The sequence below is a fragment of the Gastrolobium bilobum genome, unplaced genomic scaffold (genome assembly GCF_033153095.1).
Source record: "Gastrolobium bilobum isolate Gb01-03AN ecotype WA unplaced genomic scaffold, APGP_CSIRO_Gbil_v1 utg53552, whole genome shotgun sequence".
Taxonomy (NCBI): domain Eukaryota; kingdom Viridiplantae; phylum Streptophyta; class Magnoliopsida; order Fabales; family Fabaceae; genus Gastrolobium; species Gastrolobium bilobum.
In genome coordinates, this window is record NW_026898655.1 from 46 (window position 1) to 20,228 (window position 20,183).

The 20,183-nt window shown below is 36.7% G+C and overlaps 2 protein-coding genes across 2 annotated transcripts; one reads left to right on the forward strand and one right to left on the reverse strand.

Moving 5' to 3' along the window:
* Positions 1 to 794: 794 nt before the first annotated feature.
* LOC133318105 (uncharacterized) lies at positions 795 to 2,672 on the reverse strand. Its single transcript, XM_061520051.1, has 2 exons — positions 2,402 to 2,672; positions 795 to 2,173 (listed from the first exon to the last, which is right to left on the reverse strand). The coding sequence occupies exons 1-2, from the start codon at positions 2,670 to 2,672 to the stop codon at positions 795 to 797; spliced, it is 1,650 nt and encodes a 549-aa protein (XP_061376035.1).
* An 8,914-nt stretch (positions 2,673 to 11,586) lies between these two features.
* On the forward strand, positions 11,587 to 18,784 carry LOC133318104 (uncharacterized). Its single transcript, XM_061520050.1, has 3 exons — positions 11,587 to 11,747; positions 13,270 to 13,480; positions 13,854 to 18,784. Exons 1-3 carry the CDS (start codon positions 11,589 to 11,591, stop codon positions 18,587 to 18,589), a joined length of 5,106 nt encoding a protein of 1,701 aa, XP_061376034.1. The 5' UTR covers positions 11,587 to 11,588; the 3' UTR covers positions 18,590 to 18,784.
* The last annotated feature ends 1,399 nt before the right edge of the window (positions 18,785 to 20,183 follow it).

Here is a 20,183-nt window from a genome sequence, read left to right on the forward strand (position 1 = left end):
TGCCGGCATGCTTGACTTTTAATCAAACCCCTAATAGAGGAAAGAAAAATTGCATTTTGAAATATTTAAGCGGAGGAATGCAGATTTAGCTGTAGTATGTCTTCAGCTTATCTGCATTCCAGGTCCTCTTAACTTCTTTGCCTTCAACTGTCTCCAAGATGTAAGCTCCTTTTTCTGAGTTTTTCTCTAACTCGGTAAGGTCCTTCCCAATTTGCAGCTAGCTTTCCCTCTCTGGCATTCTTATTGCCAATATCTGCTCTCCTGAGTACCAAGTCATTCTTTTCAAAATTCCTTGGTCTCACTTTCTTATTATACTTTGCTGCAGTCTGTTGTTTGGCCATCATATTCCGACAGTGAGCAGTGACCCTAGCTTCATCCACAAGGTCTAATTCTTCAATAAGCATTCTACTGTTCTGTTGTTCACCTTGTTCAAGACTATTCAATCTTCTCCAAGAGGGTTCTCCAATCTCCACCGGGATCAAGGCTTCACATCCACATGTTAGTCTGTAAGGGGTTTCTCCAGTTGCAGTTTGGGTGCTAGTTCTGTAACCCCACAAGACAAAGTATAGCTGGTGAACCCAACTTTCTTTTGCTGCAAACATTCGTTTTCTGAGACCCTCCACAATCACTTTGTTGGCCGCTTCGGCCTGCCCATTCGACTGTGGGTGCTCCACCGATGCGAAACGATGTGTGATGTGTAGGTCTTTCATTAGCTGCTGGAATTTCTTATCAGCAAACTGCGTTCCATTATCAGTAACCACCTAGGCTGGAATTTCGAATCTCGAAACAATATTTCATTCAAAGAACCTTTGCACTCTAGCCGAGGTGATCGTGGTGACTGGTTCTGCTTCTATCCATTTTGTGAAGTAATCCTCAGCCACGATCAACCACTTGAGTTGTCCTTCAGCAGCTTTAAAAGGTCTTAGCAGATCCATTCCCCATTTGAAGAAGGGCCAAGGGGCCAAGATAGATTTCAGTTCTTCCGGTGGTGAAAGGATCAACTTGTCGTGCTTCTGACAGCTGTCACATTTCTTGACATGCTCTTTAGAATCTACCCCCATGGTCGGCCAGTAATAACTAGCTCTAAGGGCTTTTCTGGCCAAGGCTTTACCACCCATATGGTGCCCGTTTATTCCTTCATGGATCTCGGCAAGAACGCACTCGGCTCCTTCCGAGTTCAAGCATTTTAGCATGGGATTATGCAAGCCCTTTCTGAATAACTGGTCATTCACGATTGCATATTGGGTCGCATCTCGGACCAGCTTCCTGGCTTCCAGGAGATCCTCTGGCAGTATCCCTTTCTCCAAATAATCAACCAGAGGTTTCCTCCAGTCATTTACAGAGGTTACCACCATTACGCAACTCGGCGTTGTTATACTTTGCTGAACCACAGTTCTGAGATTCCCCGGATTTTTGGTACTGGCTAACTTCGACAAGATGTCAGCTCGGCTATTTTCTCCTTGCGGGATGTGAGAAACCCGAACCTCATCAAAGTCTGCCATAATTTCCTGAACTCGACTCAGGTACTTCATCAGTAGAGGACCTTTGGCTTGGTACTTTCCTTCTATCTGCGAGGTTACCAGCTGTGAGTCGCTGAACATGTGCACTTTCCTAGCTCCGTGTTCTTTAGCCTGCATTAAACCAGCTATTAGGGCTTCGTATTCAGCTTGATTGTTGGAAGTTGGGAATCCCAAGTTCGGAGAATGCTCTATGGTCACTCCTTCTGGGCTTTCTAATATGATTCCAGCCCCACTTCCTCTATTGTTGGAAGATCCATCTACGTAGACCTTCCATGTGTCCCCATGTTCCTCATGTTCTGAGTTCTGCGGTGTCAATTCCATTATGAAGTCAGCTAAGGCTTGTGCCTTGATTGCTTTCTGAATTTCAAACGTAATGTCATATTCACTGAGCTCTATTGCCCAGTTAGTCATTCTTCCTGCCAGGTCTGGTTTGTGCAACACCTGCCGAATAGGCTGGTTAGTTTTGACGATGATTTGGTGACCTTGGAAATACGGCCGCAACCTTCTAGCCGTGACCAGTAGGGCAAAAGCCACATTCTCTTGCTTTTGATACCTGACCTCTGCACCTTGTAAGGCTCTACTGACAAAGTAAATTGGCTCCTGGCCTTCGTTTGTTTCCTTGATCAGTACAGCGCTTATTGCTTCCTCCCCTACTGCCAAATACAGAATTAAAACATCTCATGTGTTTGGCTTTGAGAGGATCGGTGGAGTTGATAAACATTTCTTTATTTTTTCAAACGCGGCTTCGCATGCCGGGTTCCATCCGTCAGTTGCTTTTTTCTTTAAAAGTTTAAAGAATGGGAGGGCATTTTCAGCCGATTTTGGAAGGAACCGGGTTAGCGCTGCTAATCGTCCGGTTAACTGTTGGACCTCCTTTTTACTTTGGGGTGCAACCATGTCAAGCACTGCCTTGCATTTATCTGGGTTTGCCTCAATTCCTCTATGGGTTAGCATGAAACCCAGAAATTTTCCAACTGCCACCCCGAACGCGCACTTTACCGGGTTGAGGCAGATGCGATACTTTCTGAGCTTTTGAAACGTTTGCTCAAGATCCTGAACATGATTCATCATATCAAATGACTTCACAATCATATCATCTATATACACTTCTACATTTTTGCCCAGCTGATCTTCAAAGACCTTATTCATCATCCTCTAGTAAGTTGCCCCTGAGTTTTTAAGCCCAAATGGCATCACATTGTAGCAATAGTTGGCATTTTCAGCAATAAAGGCCGTTTTTTCCTGATCTGCTGGGTACATCGGGATCTGGTTGTATCCTGAATAGGCATCCATAAAAGACAACAGACGAAATCCAGCCGAATTATCTACCAGCTGATCTATGTTAGGCATAGGATAAGCGTCCTTTGGGCAAACTTTGTTTAAATCTGTGTAATCAGTACAGATTCTCCATTTCTCATTCGGTTTTTTCACCATCACCACATTTGCTAGCCACGTCGTGTACTGTATCTCTCGAATGAAACCAACATCTAAGAGTTCTTTAACGTGTTCCTGTAGAATTTGTTTCCTTTCAGGTCCCAGTTTTTGTTTCTTTTGTGAAACTGGCTTGGACCCCGGATAAGCTGCCAATTTGTGACAATAGAATGCGGGGTCGATGCCAGGGATCTCTGACGACTTTCACGCAAATACATCTGTGTTTCTTTTAAGAAAGTCAACCAAAATTTGCTTGATCTGGGGGTCTATGGCCTTACCAATGCGGGTAAACTGACCAGGCTCTACCCCCAGCGTGAGATCCTCAAGCTCTCCATCAGGTTCGGGTCTCGGCATTACTTCTTCTCTCATGTCGAGTTCAACCATGTTGACCGGCTTCTTAGATTGCTGAGGAATTAGATTCCTACCAGTTTTATCCCCCGAGTGAATTCGGGGTGGGCTCGAACGTCCCCCTTCATTTTCTTTGATAGTATCAAAGTAACAACCCCTGGATTCCTTCTGATCTCCACAAACAGTGATTACTTTATTCTTATTGCTCACCATTTTTAACTTCTAGTGTTTTTGTAGAAATCAGCATGTCCCACTGATGTATGGTTGGCCTTCCCAAGATTATATTGTATTCTGAAGGGAAGTCAGCCACTATGAACCTAACCCGTTCTGATCTGAACGCTTCTTTTGTTCCCAGTGTTAACCTGAGATCAATGTAACCTTTAGGAGGCGTATGTTCTCCATTAAAGGCTACCAACGTCGTTCTGCAAGGTTTGAGGTCCTCTTCATCCAGTTCATCTTTTTAAAAGCATCCCAAAGTATGATGTCAGCACAACTTCCTGCATCCACGAAAATCTTCCTAACCCGGCAATTCACTAGGGTCCCCGCAATCACCAGTCCGTCAACATGACCCGACAACACCCCGCGCATGTCCTCCTTAGTAAAGTATAAAAGAGGTGGATCCGGCTTGGTTGGGTTTTCTTTGAACTTGGGACGATCTCGAATAGAGAGTACCTCTTTCAAGTACTTTCTTCTAGCACTTATAGTATCTCCTCCACCCCCAAAGCTCCACTAATTACATTACAATCAAACTCCGCTTCTGGGAATTCGTCATAGTTGGAATCATTTTTCGGATTCTTATCTTGTTTGTTCTTTTTTTCAGTAACGGGGCTTTTGCTTCGATTCCTGTTTCCTAACTTCCTTTTGTTCTTTTTGGAACCTTGAGTTTTTATTACATATTGACGTAATCTGACGTCTCTTACAAACTTCTCCACCGCATCTCGGAGATCCCAGCACTGATCAGTTGTGTGGCCTGGCCCCTCATGAAAGGCGCAATATTTGGACTTATCTAATCCTCCTCTGTCAAATATGGGACGAGGTCTCTCCACCTTTTTCATCTCTGTCGTGGCTACTTCTCTCCAGATTTGAGAATGCGACACATTCAAAGGTGTATACTTATCATACCTTCCAATGCGGTCTCTCATGTCCTGGATTCGTTGGCGTTGATCTTTCTTCTTGCTGTCAACTCGTTCCTTTCCCTTCGGGGGTGAGCTCCTCCTTCTCGGGCTTGTTTTGTTGCCTTCATCAGATTGCACATTTGCAATCTCCATTTGCTCTAGTTCAAGGTATTTCTTCGAGCGAGTTCTAAACTCCTCCAATGTCTTTACTGGGTCCTTATAGACTGACTAGGCGAGTCTGGATCCACCATCCAGACCTGCGATAATGAGGTGGACGTGGACATTCTCTTGCAACCCTGGGACCTGCAATGCAGCGTCCTTGAACCGGTTAAGGTATTTTTGGAGGGTTTCTCCAGGTTGCTGTCGTATCTTTCCAAGAGCGAACTCGGACTTTGGATGCTTCTTGCTGGTTGCAAAGTTCAATAGGAACTTCTGTCCGAACTCCTCAAAGGATCCGATGGAATTAGCAGGCAGGGTTGAGAACCATGCCTGTGCTGCCCCAGTCAATGTTACAGCAAATATTCGGGATATAAGAGGTTCATCAATTCCTCGAATATACATGTCCGTGTCAAAGGCATCTATGTGCACCTGCGGATCTTGGCTCCCATCATATTTCGGTAAATGTGCCAAGTCAAAGTCCTCAGGGAAGACAACGTTTAAAATTTCAGTAGTGAATGGGTTGTTATTATACTGCCCCCTGCTGTACTTCCTTCTATATCCGCCAGGTTCTACTCGTCCTCGGATGCTTTGAGGATCCTGTTGATACTGAGCTCTGACCCGGTCCTCCTGACCGTCGGCATGTGCTTGATGGTTTTGTGCATCTTGGCCATCAACGACCTGGTATCCCTGGTTTACCAGGTTACCAGGGTTTTCTGCATGAGGAACTTGGTATGATTGAACCGAGTTCCTAGGTCCTTCTCGGCCATGGGCAGGCTGGCCTTCGAAATTGGCTATTCATGGCGTAGTCCGCCGTGTTAATCGTCGCTCCAGGTCTTGCATCCCTCTGTTATTTTCCTCTCGAATAGCCCCGAAATCTTGTTGTCGTTGCAAGTTAGTACGGGTTTCCAGCGCTGTTATTCGTTCCATAATTGCGTTTAACGCGTTGTTGGCCAACCGAGTATCCTGATCGGCCGATTGAGCGATGCGCGCAGCCAGATCGCCAGGTTGCTGGGCAGGGTTGCTCCTTATCGGAGCTACGTTCGCTGCAGCTCCCCCATTTCGACGTACCGGCGTCGAAGCAGTGTCTGAAACATCGTCTTCGACCTGGACGTGGTCGTAACCCACGTTGTTTCCGATCTAATTGTGAGGTTGATTTATCTCCTCAATGACTGGATCCAACGACTGATTCTGGTTTGGGGGTGGCTGCTGGCTACTGCTCCTCGTCTGGATTGCCATCCCTTGTCAGATTTGGTGGGAACTTCAGATTCAAATTCAAAGAAAAGAATTCCCACAGACGGCGCCAATGTTCTGTCCTTGAGACAGAGATGTCTAGCCCAGCTAGGCTAGTATGTTAATATTGGTTCTGATGCCCTCTCCAAGGTATCTATGAGGGAGATACCCTTGAGTCAAGGAGATCACTGTGCACAGAATACTATAACGGCGTTAGCCAATGGGGGGTGTGTGTGTGCACAGTGACAACATAACAATAAGAGAGAGAATGAATGTACCTTTAGGGTTTGCCTTTGTATTTATAGAGGTTACTTGTAGGTAGTGTGGATAGCTATGCTGACACGTTAAGATTAGGATGATTGATTAACATCAATCCATATCTTGAATTGCCCCTTGTTGGGCTTACCACTTAATGGGCCCATTGTACGGGTCCATAACACATATTACAATCAGTGCTATTAATACCGCACTACGGTCGGATAGGTTGAACCTAAAATTGGAGGGAAAAGCACTCTTGTAAGATTTTTGAGCAAAAGAATTATCCAGTTAAAGTTAATTGATTAAGTTTTTCAAACTAATGCTGTCAAACATGTTACTGACGCTATCAATGACACTGACGAGACTCGTGTCATGTCAGTGCCACGTAGGCGTTCCATTACTGTAAAATTTCGGAAGGTCTTAATTTTTGACTCGGATATCCAAATCAGATATTATTTTTTTATTTCATATAACTTTTCGAGATCTACGCAATGACACCTCATTTGACATATTTTTTCTTCCACAAACATAGGTCAAATTTGTAACAATGGTACCACAAGCATAAGAGCTTTTAAATCCAGAAGATGACACATGTGGTAGCTCATGGTGTTGGTTCAGAAAGACCTCAGGATATTCTGGATTTAAATGATCTTATAATTATGGAACTATTGTTATAAATTCAAGTTATGTTTGCATGAGATAAAATATGTCAAATGATGTGTCATTGCGTAAATCTCGAAAAGTTATGTGAAATCAAAACAAAAATCATCTTATTTGGATCTCCAAGTCAAAAGTTATGGCCTTCCAAAATTTTATGGTAACAGAACTGCCTATGTGGCTATGACATGACACGAGTCCCGTCAATATCATTGATTAAACTGTCAAAATCAATGACGTGTTTGACTGTATTAGTTTAAAAAACTTATCCAATCAACTTTAACTGGATAATTCTTTTGCTCAAAAGTCCTAAAATAATACTTTAGCCTAAAATTGAATTTTTGATTGATTTGGTTCAGTCAACCTCCATAGCACGGACACGTGATTTTTTTGAAAATTTACGTGTCCGACACGGACACGCTCGGACACGCTCGGACACGCGGTCAACATTTGAGGACACGCGGTCAACTCTCCGACACGTTCCGACACGTTTTTCCGACACGCAGTCAACTTTTTCGGACACGTGGTCAACGCTCGGACACGCTCGGACACGTTTTTTTTATTCTTTTTTTATTTTTTTTTATTTTTTTTTTATTTTTAAATCTTAATTTTATTACTTTAACTAAATATAAAATAAATAATTTATAAATTAATTTTTTTCTGTTACGAAATTTGACATGAAAATTTAACAAAGTACGAAAAATTATTTATATTTATATTTATGTTATGAAATTTAAATATTTGATTAGTTATATGAATTATTATACACTTTTATATTTATTAAATATAAATTATATTATATATATTAAAAAAATTATTTAATATCAAAACGTGTCCCAACGTGTCGAAATATGACATTTTTTAGAATTAACGTGTCGGCGTGTCGTGTCGTGTCGTGTCCCGTGTCCCGTGTCCGTGTCCGTGCATCATAGCAGTCAACTAATCGTAATATATATAACCTGGTCAAAAACTAGTAAATCGAAATTTTTTTGAGTCTAACCAATATTAGCCTAGCACCAATTTTTTGATTGAATTGGTTTTTTTAAAATTCTAGCATAATATTCCACTAAATTGTATTGTTTGGACATGAACTTGGCACCTGAAAAAAGAAATGACATGCTAATCAATATATCAAATTATTTGGTTGTGATATTATTTCTATTTATATAATTATTATATATTTGTATATAAATTTAATTTAAGTAATTTAACCAATACCCTCGTTAATCCAGTACCTCAATAGAATCCATGATCGGTTTGAGTTTACGAACATTGCTATCTACTATAAAAATTTACAAAGAAAAACACAAAATTATCACTCATGTGTCATAAAATTAAATTTAACATTAGTATTCTGTATAAAATAAAATAAGATTAACATAAGTATTTGTATTTAACGCGGTGGCAGAGGTGCATTTGGCAATAGAAAGCGCGGTGCTGTTTCCCTGATGGAAAGTGTGAAGGTCGACGAAAATTCCAAACGAATAATCTTGCAATGAAATTTCGAATGACAGTACCCTTTACCATAATAAATGATGGAAAACATTTTCTCATGTTGCATGACAATTCAATTCTCATGTCGTGATCTTTCGATTTGCGTGTAAAGTTTTTCTTTTCTATTTTTTTTTTAATAAATGTGGGGTCCACCACTGGTTGACTCACAACATAAGAATTGAATTATCATGCAACATGAGAAAATGAAATCTCAATGAAATAATGGTGACTACCCTTTACCTTTCTTGTTGACGAAGGAGTCTTCTCGTCTTCACTATTATACCCTATGTTATAAGTTGTGGAAAATATTTTTTTTATATTGTTTGTTCTCTTCTTCTGGAGATAGAGATGTTTACTCCAATGAATTAGTTAATTACTCTTGAATTTAGCTGCTCTCTCAAATATCTGAGTTAAGATACTCTTGAATTTAGTAGATCACTGTGTATAAAGAATAGAGAACAACTTTCGTCAAAGGAGTGATGTGTGTGCACAGTGACAATATAACAGAGGGAGAATAATTACACCATATAATTTTTACCTCATATTTATAGAGTTTACATGTGAGTATTGGATTCTGGATCTTCTATGCCTCTTCTAGCCGCTCAAGCTCACGTTTAATGCAGTCGCATTAAGATTGATATCTTTGATGAATATCCTCCTTTGATTATATCAGATATATATTTGGATTGCCCTTTGTTGGGCCTAGTAGTAAATTGGCCTCATATATGAGTCCATAACATTGTCGGAGACATTTTATCTTATATCATGAAGATAAATATATGAAATTTACCTTTTATAAAAATAAAATAATAAAATTAAAATTAAAATTAAAAGGATCCATATATTTGATTCTATGACATTAAACAAGATATGTCTAGCAACATGAGATTAATGAGTCCCTGTAAGTAAACCAAAAATAGTTCACTTCTTTTCATCTGCTTATTAATTAGTCTTCTTGCACGAAACTAAATGAATAATACGTGAAAAGATTAAAGTGGATCAATTTTAGGTTCATGGGTAGACATATGATATGATATAAATTTGTTCATATCAATTTTTGCTAATACAAACATGATATGAATTTGGAAATAGGTTGACCCGAATACAAATTTTCTGTGTCCAACATTAAGTATCTATTTGAATCTTCTTATTTTAGCTTCTCTTTTCTTTATAAATAGAAGTTAGGCCAAATAGATTTTTTTTTACCAAACAACTCAGGCATAAATGGTAAGAAGTCAGAGCCCCTTAATCAGAGGTCTCGAGTTCAAGACTTGTGAATGAAAAAAAGAATTTGGGAGAACTGTCTATTTTAATAGGATCCGACTCATGCTCGAATCAGATGTAATTCAAAGGAAGAACCAGTTGAGAAACTAAAAAAACAATTGTTTTTTATAATAAAGAAAAAAAAACTAAAAGGCAAAAATTTCTAGAAGGTGCATCATTTTAAGACTATAAAAAAGTTAATATCATTTTTTCTTAAAATGGGATTTGAGCTTTTATGTTAAAAATATTACATAATCACCAAATAACTTTTATTTTTTTTAGGTTTAGAACTTTTAGTTTAAAAAAAATGATACAAACATACTTTAAAAATTGTCATCTCTAATTAAAACCTCCTCCTACTTTCAAAATTTATAAAGAAAAGGACAAAATTATTACTTTTGTGACTAGTAGTTAAAATCTCGATTTAAATATGCGCTTTTACGATTTTATGATTTTTTTAATCAAAATAATTTTATCAAAATTCCAAACGCTTTTATGTTTTTACAATTTTTTTACATTAAGATTTTACGTTTTACGATTTTTTATCCTCCTTCCGATTTTAGATAAAATCTCAATTTTAACTACTATGCCGTGTCTTAAAACTTAACAATAATAGGCTTAACTTGGTGGCAAAGGTGTATTTGACGATACAAAGCAATGTTATTAAACTTGAAATGAACTAGCGTCGATTGGGTATCGAATGATCACCGGTTCAATTAATAAGTCATTAATTAAATCGCTTAAATTAAATTTATATAACAAATATATGAATAAAAGTAATATGACAATCAAAATAAGTTTGGATGGGCTTTTATTCCTAAAAATGTTACTTTTTTTTAATAAAAAAAGTCCTTTTGAGAATTTTTAAATGTTTGGATAACAACTTTTTAAAAAAGCAAAATTTAAAATAAAAGTTAAAATGCTATTTTTTTTAGCCTATAGTTGGTTACTTTTGAAAAAGGCAGAAACTAAAAAATAATATAAATTTTTAGAATACAATTTTAACATCATCCTATCATACCTATTCTATCTCTCCTTATCTCACTATCATGCTGTTTTTCTTAGTTAGGTCTTTCAACAACCTATCACTCTACAATCAAACATCTTCTTATAGCATCAGAGCAGTTTGTCGAACGTCTTTTATGATATTGCAAGCACATTCTCCAAATTTTATTTGCGTAAATCCCAAAAATTTGTTAAATTTTTTTTTATAGATCCTCTTTGTAATTTTATATAAAGTGATTTTTAGATTATATATCCAAACATAAAATTATTTTACCTTTTAAAAAAAGTTCTTTTAAATAAAACAATGCATAAAAAGTATTTTTTTTCAAAAGTATTTTTTTGAAAAGCTCATCTAAACGGGTCTTAATTTAACTTATTGATTAACTTGTTACTCTCGTGCCAAATTCAAATTCCAATAATGTAATTGTAATGGAATATTTTATTAAAAGTCTCAAAAATCGGTCCAACCAAAAAAACTAGTACCGGATTAGTATAGATTGAATCCAATTCTTGATCTGTTCACTGCTTCTTAATCGGATTATCAGTTAATTAATTGAATCAGATTGTTTAGCTTCCTATCCGGTTTAATTGATTGGCCGGTTTTAATAACATCAGTACAAAGTGCTGTTTCCCCGTTGGAAAGTGGGAAGGTCGACGAAAATTCCAAAGGAAAAGTAATGTAAATGTAACGAGAATAGATCCTCTCATGTGGAAAAGTGGTCATGTTATTTGATCACAACTACTTATTGATGATGAAATAAGAGAGAGAAAAGTGTATAATATTTAAATGAGTGGTTGTGATCAAATAACACGATCACATAATTACTTTTTTTACACGAGAAGATCCATTCCCAAAATGAAATTTCGAACGACACAACACTTTACCGTACAATAATAAATGATTCCATTATGAAATAATGTTGACTTACTTTTACGACCTTCCTTCTTGACGAAGGAGTCTTCTCGTCTTCACTATTATACCTTATGTTATAACTTATAAGTAAACCACAAATTTATAGTTCACTTTTTTTCATCTGCTTATTGATTAGTCTTGTTTCTCTTTTACACACATTCACAGTACTTTGTATTCTTCAGCAGTGACTTTGTAATGGCAACACCTAAGGAGCACATTGAAGAGTTACGAAAGAGCAAGTTCTCCATTGGTGGAGAACCCAACTCATTGACTGAGGACCTTCATCATGCTATCAGGAATCTCTCTGCTGAACTTTATGCCAAAGATGTTCATTTCCTCATGGAACTCGTTCAGGTACCTTTTCATCATTCTTTTTTTTTCTCTCCCTATTTTGTTTCTTTTCTCATACATGCTATCGTTTTGATTCTCTAATGATGCTATTGATTCTATAATAATGCACATAGATAATCTCTCTATATAAGTTATACTTTCAATTTGATTATTGATTCTATTATATATAAAGGTTTCGTGACTCTAATATAACTCAATAGTTGATTTTCGTCTATATTCAACTATTATAATGATTCGATGAACGAAAATCAAGAGTGAAGATAAGAAATAAGATTTTTTAATAACTCCTGCTAAAATTTATCTTTAACTCTTAACTTCTTTTTTTATATAAACTTACAAATGTCTTACCGGCCGGTCAGACTTCACTAAAGAATGTGTTACCGTTAAAACATAATATAATCTGTAAATAAAAAGTTTCTAAAATAACTTTTTCTTTAACTTTTTTTATTTAGAATAAAGAAGATGCCATAGGATTAAGATTACATTATTTCCCCTTAGTTTGACATTTTATGATAGTGTTTTTATGCCATTATAAGGTTATGTTATATAATTTTTACATAATTTTATTTTATTAAGTTTTTAATAATTTAAATTATTCTTAACAGGTTTTCTTTATATAATTAGGAAAGAATTCGTTTACAAAATTGTTTTTTACAAATTTTTGCAAATTAGACTATGTACTCCCAGAAATACATAGTGTAACATAGTATACTTCCGGAAATACATAGTGTAGTTTGTAAATATAATCCTCCACATATTTAATCTTAACAGAGTTAGAAGACAAATATAAACTGATCTCACATTATTTAATTTTGAAGTAATGACACTTTTTGAAGCCATAGATGTTTCCCATATATGATATAATTTGCGAATCAGTAAAAAATTGGAAACTCATAATACCAAGTTATCATTATTTCTCATAAATTTATGACCAATTTTTTACTCGATTTCTTCAATGTGTGATAAGTCAATGTTGGAGGAGTCATAAGGGTGTTCAATATAATCGGAAGCTCATGGTTTCGAGTATGATAAGCAGTTTCTTTGTGAGAATTCAAGAGTAACGAACTCTCACTCCTATCCTCCCAAGTGAGGAGCATTGTGCATGGGGATTCGCCTTTTTATTTTTCTTGGATGTGTTAAGAATCATAGCATAAAAGGGTTCATTTATGCTCATTAAAAAGATGTTGTATTATGGAATTGTTAGTTATGAGACTATATAAATGACAAAGAGAGTGTATGTATGTGTTTGGTTAAAAGCTGAGTTATGTGTTTTGTTTCAGTATCCAACATTAGTTGTTCTGTACTCAGTTGTAGTGTAAATGTGTGATTATCCCTATTATGTGAAAAATCTGTGTGGGTTAGATTCTGACAAAAAAAAAAAACCAATTATGTACTGCAAAAATTTCTTGTATATATTTAGCACCGTATATTCATTTAACAAATACTGTAACTAGAAGGATGCAATTATATTGTTCTATTATAGTGGTTGATTCACCATCATCAATTTTTCTTGTCATTTTCACAGAATGCAGAAGATAATCAGTACTTAGAAGGAGTGAGTCCAACACTAGAGTTCATCATAACTTCTGAGGACATAACAGCTACTGGTGCTCCAGCCACTTTACTAATTTTCAACAATGAAAAGGGGTTTTCTCCCAAAAACATTGAATCTATCTGCGGTGTTGGACGGTCCACAAAGAAAGGGAACAGGAGCAGTGGTTACATTGGCGAGAAAGGTACTTTCTCACACTTAATTTTTGTTTCATGAAGGACTTGTTTTTATGTGCTTGCTTTCAATGAAGATTAGTTAAATAACTTAAATGGTATTTTAATACCTGAATGAATTATACATATATGCATATAACTAGCTTTAATCAATTCATTGCCAAGTAGTTTGTTTATGTGAAGATAATCTTTTAGTTGTAATACAGAGAAAAGAAACAAAGACTAATTTAACAATGCTTTAGCAAATGGTATTAAACTTGTAATTGTTCTTAATCTTAAATTTAATTATGTTACTGTTCTTGGCAAAGGATAAGCATTAGAGTAGCCAAATAAACAAAAAAGGAGAAAACGTTTGACAGAATCTCTACCATGGTTGAATTGCAGGAATTGGCTTCAAGAGTGTATTTCTGATTACTGCTCAGCCTTATATTTTTAGCAATGGATATCAGATACGGTTCAATGAGAAGCCTTGTCCACATTGTGGTCTTGGCTACATAGTTCCTGAATGGGTCGAGGAGAAGCCAACCCTTCTTGATATAAAGCAAATATATGGTGCTGGTGATGATTCTATTCCAACTACAACAATTGTCTTACCTCTGAAGCCTGACAAGGTCAAACCAGTGAAACAGCAGCTCTCAAGCATTCATCCAGAAGTTCTCTTGTTCCTTACAAAAATCAGACACCTTTCTGTCAGAGAAGATAATGAGAATCCAAACCTGAACACTGTCAGTGCTGTATCTATTTCAAGCGAGGTTAACTTTGTGACAAGGAAAAACATGAATGCTGAGTCCTACACACTCCATCTATCTGCGGCAGAAAAAGGTGATTCTGAAAAGGAATGTAGCTACTACATGTGGAAGCAAAAGTTTCCTGTGAAGTTAGAAAATGTGGTCGAAAGGAGAATGGATGTGGAAGAGTGGGTTATAACATTAGCCTTTCCAAATCAGGAGAGGCTTCATAGAGGAATGAGCTTACCAGGGGTCTATGCATTTCTTCCTACAGAGATGGTAACTAATTTTCCCTTCATAATTCAAGCAGATTTTGTGCTGGCTTCATCAAGGGAGACAATACTCATGGATGATAAGTGGAACCAAGGGATACTAGAGTGCGTTCCATCAGCTTTTATGGATGCATTCAAAACACTTGTCATAGGATCAGATCAGGCTCCAGTTTCCAGTTTGCCCCGGATGTTCAAGTTCCTTCCCATTGACAGTTCTCCCTATGAGAAATTAAACTATGTGAGGGAGAAAATCAAAGCAAAACTGGTGGAAGAAAGTATTATTCCGATCGAGACATACACGGAGCAGAAGCACTTCTATAAGCCTCGTGAAGTTGGCAGGCTACTTCCTGATTTCTGGAATATTTTGACTGAGGCTCGGGCACAAGGAGTACACTTGCTTGACCTGTCATCTCATGGTGGAAGGAAAATCTTGTGTTCTTCATTTGATCAGACCGAGTATGATCACATACTCAATTATTTAGGGGTACAATCTGTCAATGATGATTGGTATGCAATGTGCATCCAGAGTTCTAATCTTGTGGATGGAGTATCAGAAGATGTGTATTTGAAGCTTCTATTGTTTGTTGCTACAAACTGGACCTCACGGTTTCGTGGCTCAAACATGGTGAACATTCCTTTGATTAAATATGTGGATTCTTATGGGAGTCTGTCCCATTTCAGTCTTACTGAATGCACTCAGCACAATGGTTCCAAGCGAGTAGTCCTAGCAGATTCTAGTCAGTCTTGTCCTTGCTCTTGGATGATTGATTGGAACCGGGAATTTGCTTGTGCATCCAACCAGTTTTTTATGCCGGAAATCACTCAACAAGCTATGGGGCGATTGCCCCAGAAGCAGACTTTGCTGGAATGGCTAGAAAATGAAGTTAATGTTCGTTCTTTGAATGTCTACACTTTAGCTAATGTCCTTTGCAGTTCTATTAAGAATAACAGCAAGCTTTCCGTTTCATATGCTCATTTCTTATATCACTCTTTCTCAAAGGATTATTTATCAAGCCGGGATGCTCATGATTTGTGTAGTTCTATGCCACTTGTCGACAACTATGGATGTGTGACACAAAGCAGGAAAGGGGTTCTTGTACCTGCAAATGTGAGCAAATGGGCAGATTTGATTGTTTCTAATCCATGGAGAAATGAAGATTATGTTGAGCTGGGAAAGGAGTACTTGACTTCAGGTTATTATGCAGGCCAATATACAGGTTCTGGACAGCTGATCAAATTCCTTCAAACTTATGCTGAAGCCTCAGATATACCTCATATATCTCCCCCAAATGCTGGATTTTCTGCTGTAGATACCCCACTTACCAAAGACAATGCCTTTTTGCTTTTGGATTGGATTCGGAACCTGAAGTCTAGGGGAGTGCGTCTGCCAGAGAGATTCTTGAAATGCATAAAGGAAGGAAGCTGGCTTAAAGTTACAGCCAATGGATGGAGACCACCTTCGAAGTCATTCTTAATTCGCTCATCATTGGGAAGAATTTTGCAAAATGGTTCTGATCTTGTTGACATTTCATTGGTTGATGAGAGCTTCTATGATAATAGAATAAATGCTTATGAGGAGGAGTTGAAAACAATTGGGGTGATGTTCAGTTATGAGGAAGCATGTAAATTCATTGGGAGTGAACTAATGTCTCGAGCTGCTTCTTTCCCTTTAAGCAAGAGTCATGTTCTTTTGATGCTTAAATTCATCCAATATATGAGACAGAGTCATCTTCCTTTAGACGAATTTGTCAAAAGCATCAGAGAGGGAAGTTGGCTAAAGACATCACATGGTCTCAGGTCTCCTGTAGGGTCTGTATTGTATGATTCAGGATGGCAAGTTGCATCACAAATTTGTGATATACCTTTCATTGATCATGGTCATTTTGGCGGGGAAATATATAATTTCAAAGAGGAGCTCAAGTTGCTGGGTGTTATTGTTGGCTTCAGTGAAAAAAATTATCAAGTTGTCATTGATTGCTTAAGATCAACCTCAAATTTGGCCAATTTGACAGCTGATGCAGTTCTTTTGATCATGGAATGCATACAATTCTCGCGTGCATCTAGCAAACTCATAAATTCACTCAAGGGAATGAGCTGCATGAAGACTAACATGGGTTTCAAAACACCAGGCAAATGTTTCTTGTATGATCCTGTATGGGGCTGCTTTTTGGAGGTATTTGATGGCATTCCTGTGATTGATCATAAATACTATGGAGGGAAGTTTTTCACTTACAAAGATGAATTGAAGCAAACAGGGGTGGTGGTTGATTTTGAGGAGGCTATGAATAACATTTCTATTCTCTTCAAACAGAAGGCATCACAAGGTTCGTTTAACCATGTTAAGCCATTCCTCTCATGTTGCAGGCTGCTGAAGGGAACTAAATATAGCTTTCCTTCCGATTTCTCAATCATCATGCATACTGAGAAGTGGTTGTATACTAGAGTTGGTGACTATAGGTGCCCAAGAAACTGCATTTTATATAGTCTGGAGTGGAAATCAATCTCTTCAATAACTCTACTCCCTTTCATTGATGACAGTGACAACTGTTATGGTAAGGGAATACATGAGTACAAGGAAGAGCTGAAGAGCATTGGTGTTGTTACTGAATTGAAAGATGGAGTGAAGTTTGTGCCCAAATGCCTGAAATTTCCTTCAGATCCCTCTACCATTACTCCTGAAAGTGTGTTTTCTTTATTGGAATGCATCCGACGTCTAATGAAAGAGCATAAGCTTGCCATGGAAGATGATTTTACCAAAAGATTGTCGCAAAATTGGTTGAAGACCCATGCTGGTTATAGGTCTCCAGATAAATGTTTGTTGTTTGATTCCAAGTGGAATTTGTATCTGAAGCAAACTGATGGCCCTTTCATTGACGAGAGCTTTTATGGACCTAAAATTGCTTTTTTCAAGGAAGAAATAAAAAAAATAGGAGTCACTGTTGATGTTGAGGAAGGTTGTTTCATAGTTGCCAGTCACCTTGACTCTCTCTCTGATTATGACACCATTGTGCGAATATATAGGTACTTGAATGAACACCACTGGAGACCTAAGGATGAAGCTTCCAAAAAGATTTGGATTCGGTGTGGAAATAAGGATGGAAAGTGGGTCAATCCTGAAGAATGTATTATAGATGACCCGGATAATCTTTTTGGTTCAAAATTTCATGTTCTAGAAGATGTCTATGATAAGAAGATCCTTCCTTTTTTTACCTTTGCCTTGGATGTCAGGACCAAGCCCTCAGTTGATGATTATCTCAACCTTTGGAATGATTGGGAGAGTTCAGTGGAACAATTGTCATATGACAAGTGCTTCAAGTTCTGGATGTTTATCTTAAAACACTTTAGCACAAATATGGAGAAAATTTCTGGCAGCTTGAGGAAACTACCAGCAACATCAGGCACCAATGAAATATTTTTGTTAGATAAGGAGGATATGTTTATTCCAGATAACCTTCATTTGAAGAAGCTTTTTGAGCAGAAGAAAGTTTTTGTCTGGTGTCCTGAGCAGAACATGGCACCATTGTCCAGGTGTAAATTATTTGACATTTACAGAAAAATTGGTGCTGGAAATATCTCTGAATCTGTGAGCAAAGAAGATTCATCTTTACTGAATGGTGCTGAAGTTGATCCAAGTAGTATTTTTGACATAAAGGGATTGGTTAAGCTTATTCTTGGTTTTCTTGCTTGTTCTAGCCTAAAATTGGAACCTGAAAAGAGACATGAAGCTGTTAAAGGTCTTCTCAACCTGAGTTTTCTTGAGTCAACAGAACCAGTCAACGTAAGCTATAGCTTAACTCTATCATCAGGGGACACAATCACCAAGAAAGCAAACAGAATGGTACGCTGGGAAAGGACATGTTCCAAGTTTTTCACTCAGAGGATGAACTGGCTTCATGGAGAGTCAAGTATGATAGAATATGCTACATATTTCTCAGAAGCAATATCAGAGGGTGTTTTGCGTGAGAATCATGATCATGTACCTGCACTCTCTGAGCTGATCATGTTGGCTTTTGTGCTAAAATTCAAAAATGAAGAAATTGAGTTCCTAATGGAGTCCAAGAATTTGCAGATTTTCTTTGAAGATGAGGAGTTTCTCAGTTCTTCTTTCCCATCTGACTAAGTCTTTTGCACAGATCTTCCTTTAAGATCTTTTAAGGTTTGCTTGTTACTAGAATCTATGTGTGTGTCTGTTCATAGAATATGTTTTGAGTTTGCTTGTTCCTTTTAATTTTGTTCCTAAGTGGTGTGTGATTATCTAATGGCAGAAATTAGTTTGTAGCATTGGCAAGCAAGACTTGAAAAGTTACTTTTTGCTCTAGTTTCATGCCAATGCATTGTTATTATTGTATGACTGAATACTGTTTACTAAAGTATCTTTTTCTATGATCTCTTGGTTCCATACTTTTATCTGATGAGCATTTTGACTTACTGGTGTTGAAATTTTACAGTGTGAAAGTTCATTTACATGATTCTTTATAGAAAAAGTGCTAAAGTTTAAAGGAATATGATTGTTAAAAGGAAAATGATGGTTTAACATAATTCCTTATAGAGAAAGTGTATGATCCTAACTCAAATGGTAATTCTAAAGACAGACTCTTCAATGTGTATTTCTCCTATGTCCAACAGCCATTTACATATTCATATAATATTGAAGCATAAGGTAAGATTTTTTAGTTTCTCGTTGCTTATATGTTACTTTCAAGGGAAAAAAGAGAGGCCCTTTTTGCTATAAACTTCTTTTTACATGAATGACAACACTTTAGTTTTGCCTTCTGTAGTTGAAGTAGATATGAATAGAAAAATGAAAATTCGCAGTGCCATCTCTCTTTTTTTTTGGAGCTTACAGGAATCGAATACAGACACACTTACCAGCACTATAATGTATGGATGAAAATTGAAAATCAAATCAATGGTTTTCAACTTGACGTTATTCTATTGTCATTGATTCGTTGACAAAAACTGTGATAAGCATAACCTCTTTTTTATTTTTACTTTAATTTTTTTAATATATAAAATATTAGATTAAGGAAATGTACATCCCTTTATAATACCAAAAAAGACCAGCAACCTAAGTAAGCGTCTAACCAGAGAATCGGACAAGTTCGCTTTGAGGCTGTTTGACATTTTTTTATTTTTAAGTTAAAAGTTACTTTTAAATCAAAGCTAAAAATGAGAATTTTAAAAATAAAACAAAAAGCTTCTTGATAATTTTATAAATTTTTTAGCTTAAGAATTATTTGAATTTTTTTTTTTTAAAGCTATTCATTATTTTTTTCTTCATTATAAAAAAGTTATTTTTATTATCAAAACTTTTATAAAAACTTGTTTAACTTCTATTTATAAAGAGAAGAAAAGTTAAAAAAAAAACTCCCAGGCAATTACTTTGTATGGACGAAAGGTTCAACTAGATGTGTTAACCTTAATTAGTTTTTATACTTTTGTCATTAAAAAATAATATAAAAAATTTGACACGTGAATAACGTCGTCACAATAAATTGAGGATGGAAAAGTTATCATTCCATTTTAAACAAAAATTAAATAAAAAATGTCACGTGACAAATAGATGTAGTCCAATTATTTATGAAGATATAATAAATAAGGAAAGGATATACTTACCACCAAAAAAATTTATCACCTTTACAATTAATCTAATTACCGTTGATTTTCGTCAATCTAACGGTTATAATTTATTGAAAATTATTGGATAAAATTTA

Coding starts and splice junctions, on each gene's coding strand:
- LOC133318105 (XM_061520051.1), bottom strand. CDS start 2,672: ATGATGAATAAGGTCTTTGAAGATCAGCTGGGCAAAAATGTAGAAGTG. Junction 2,174..2,401: donor TGACATGGTTGCACCCCAAA/GTAAAAAGGAGG, acceptor TGTATTTGGCAG/TAGGGGAGGAAGCAATAAGC.
- LOC133318104 (XM_061520050.1), top strand. CDS start 11,589: ATGGCAACACCTAAGGAGCACATTGAAGAGTTACGAAAGAGCAAGTTC. Junction 11,748..13,269: donor TCCTCATGGAACTCGTTCAG/GTACCTTTTCAT, acceptor TCATTTTCACAG/AATGCAGAAGATAATCAGTA. Junction 13,481..13,853: donor TGGTTACATTGGCGAGAAAG/GTACTTTCTCAC, acceptor GTTGAATTGCAG/GAATTGGCTTCAAGAGTGTA.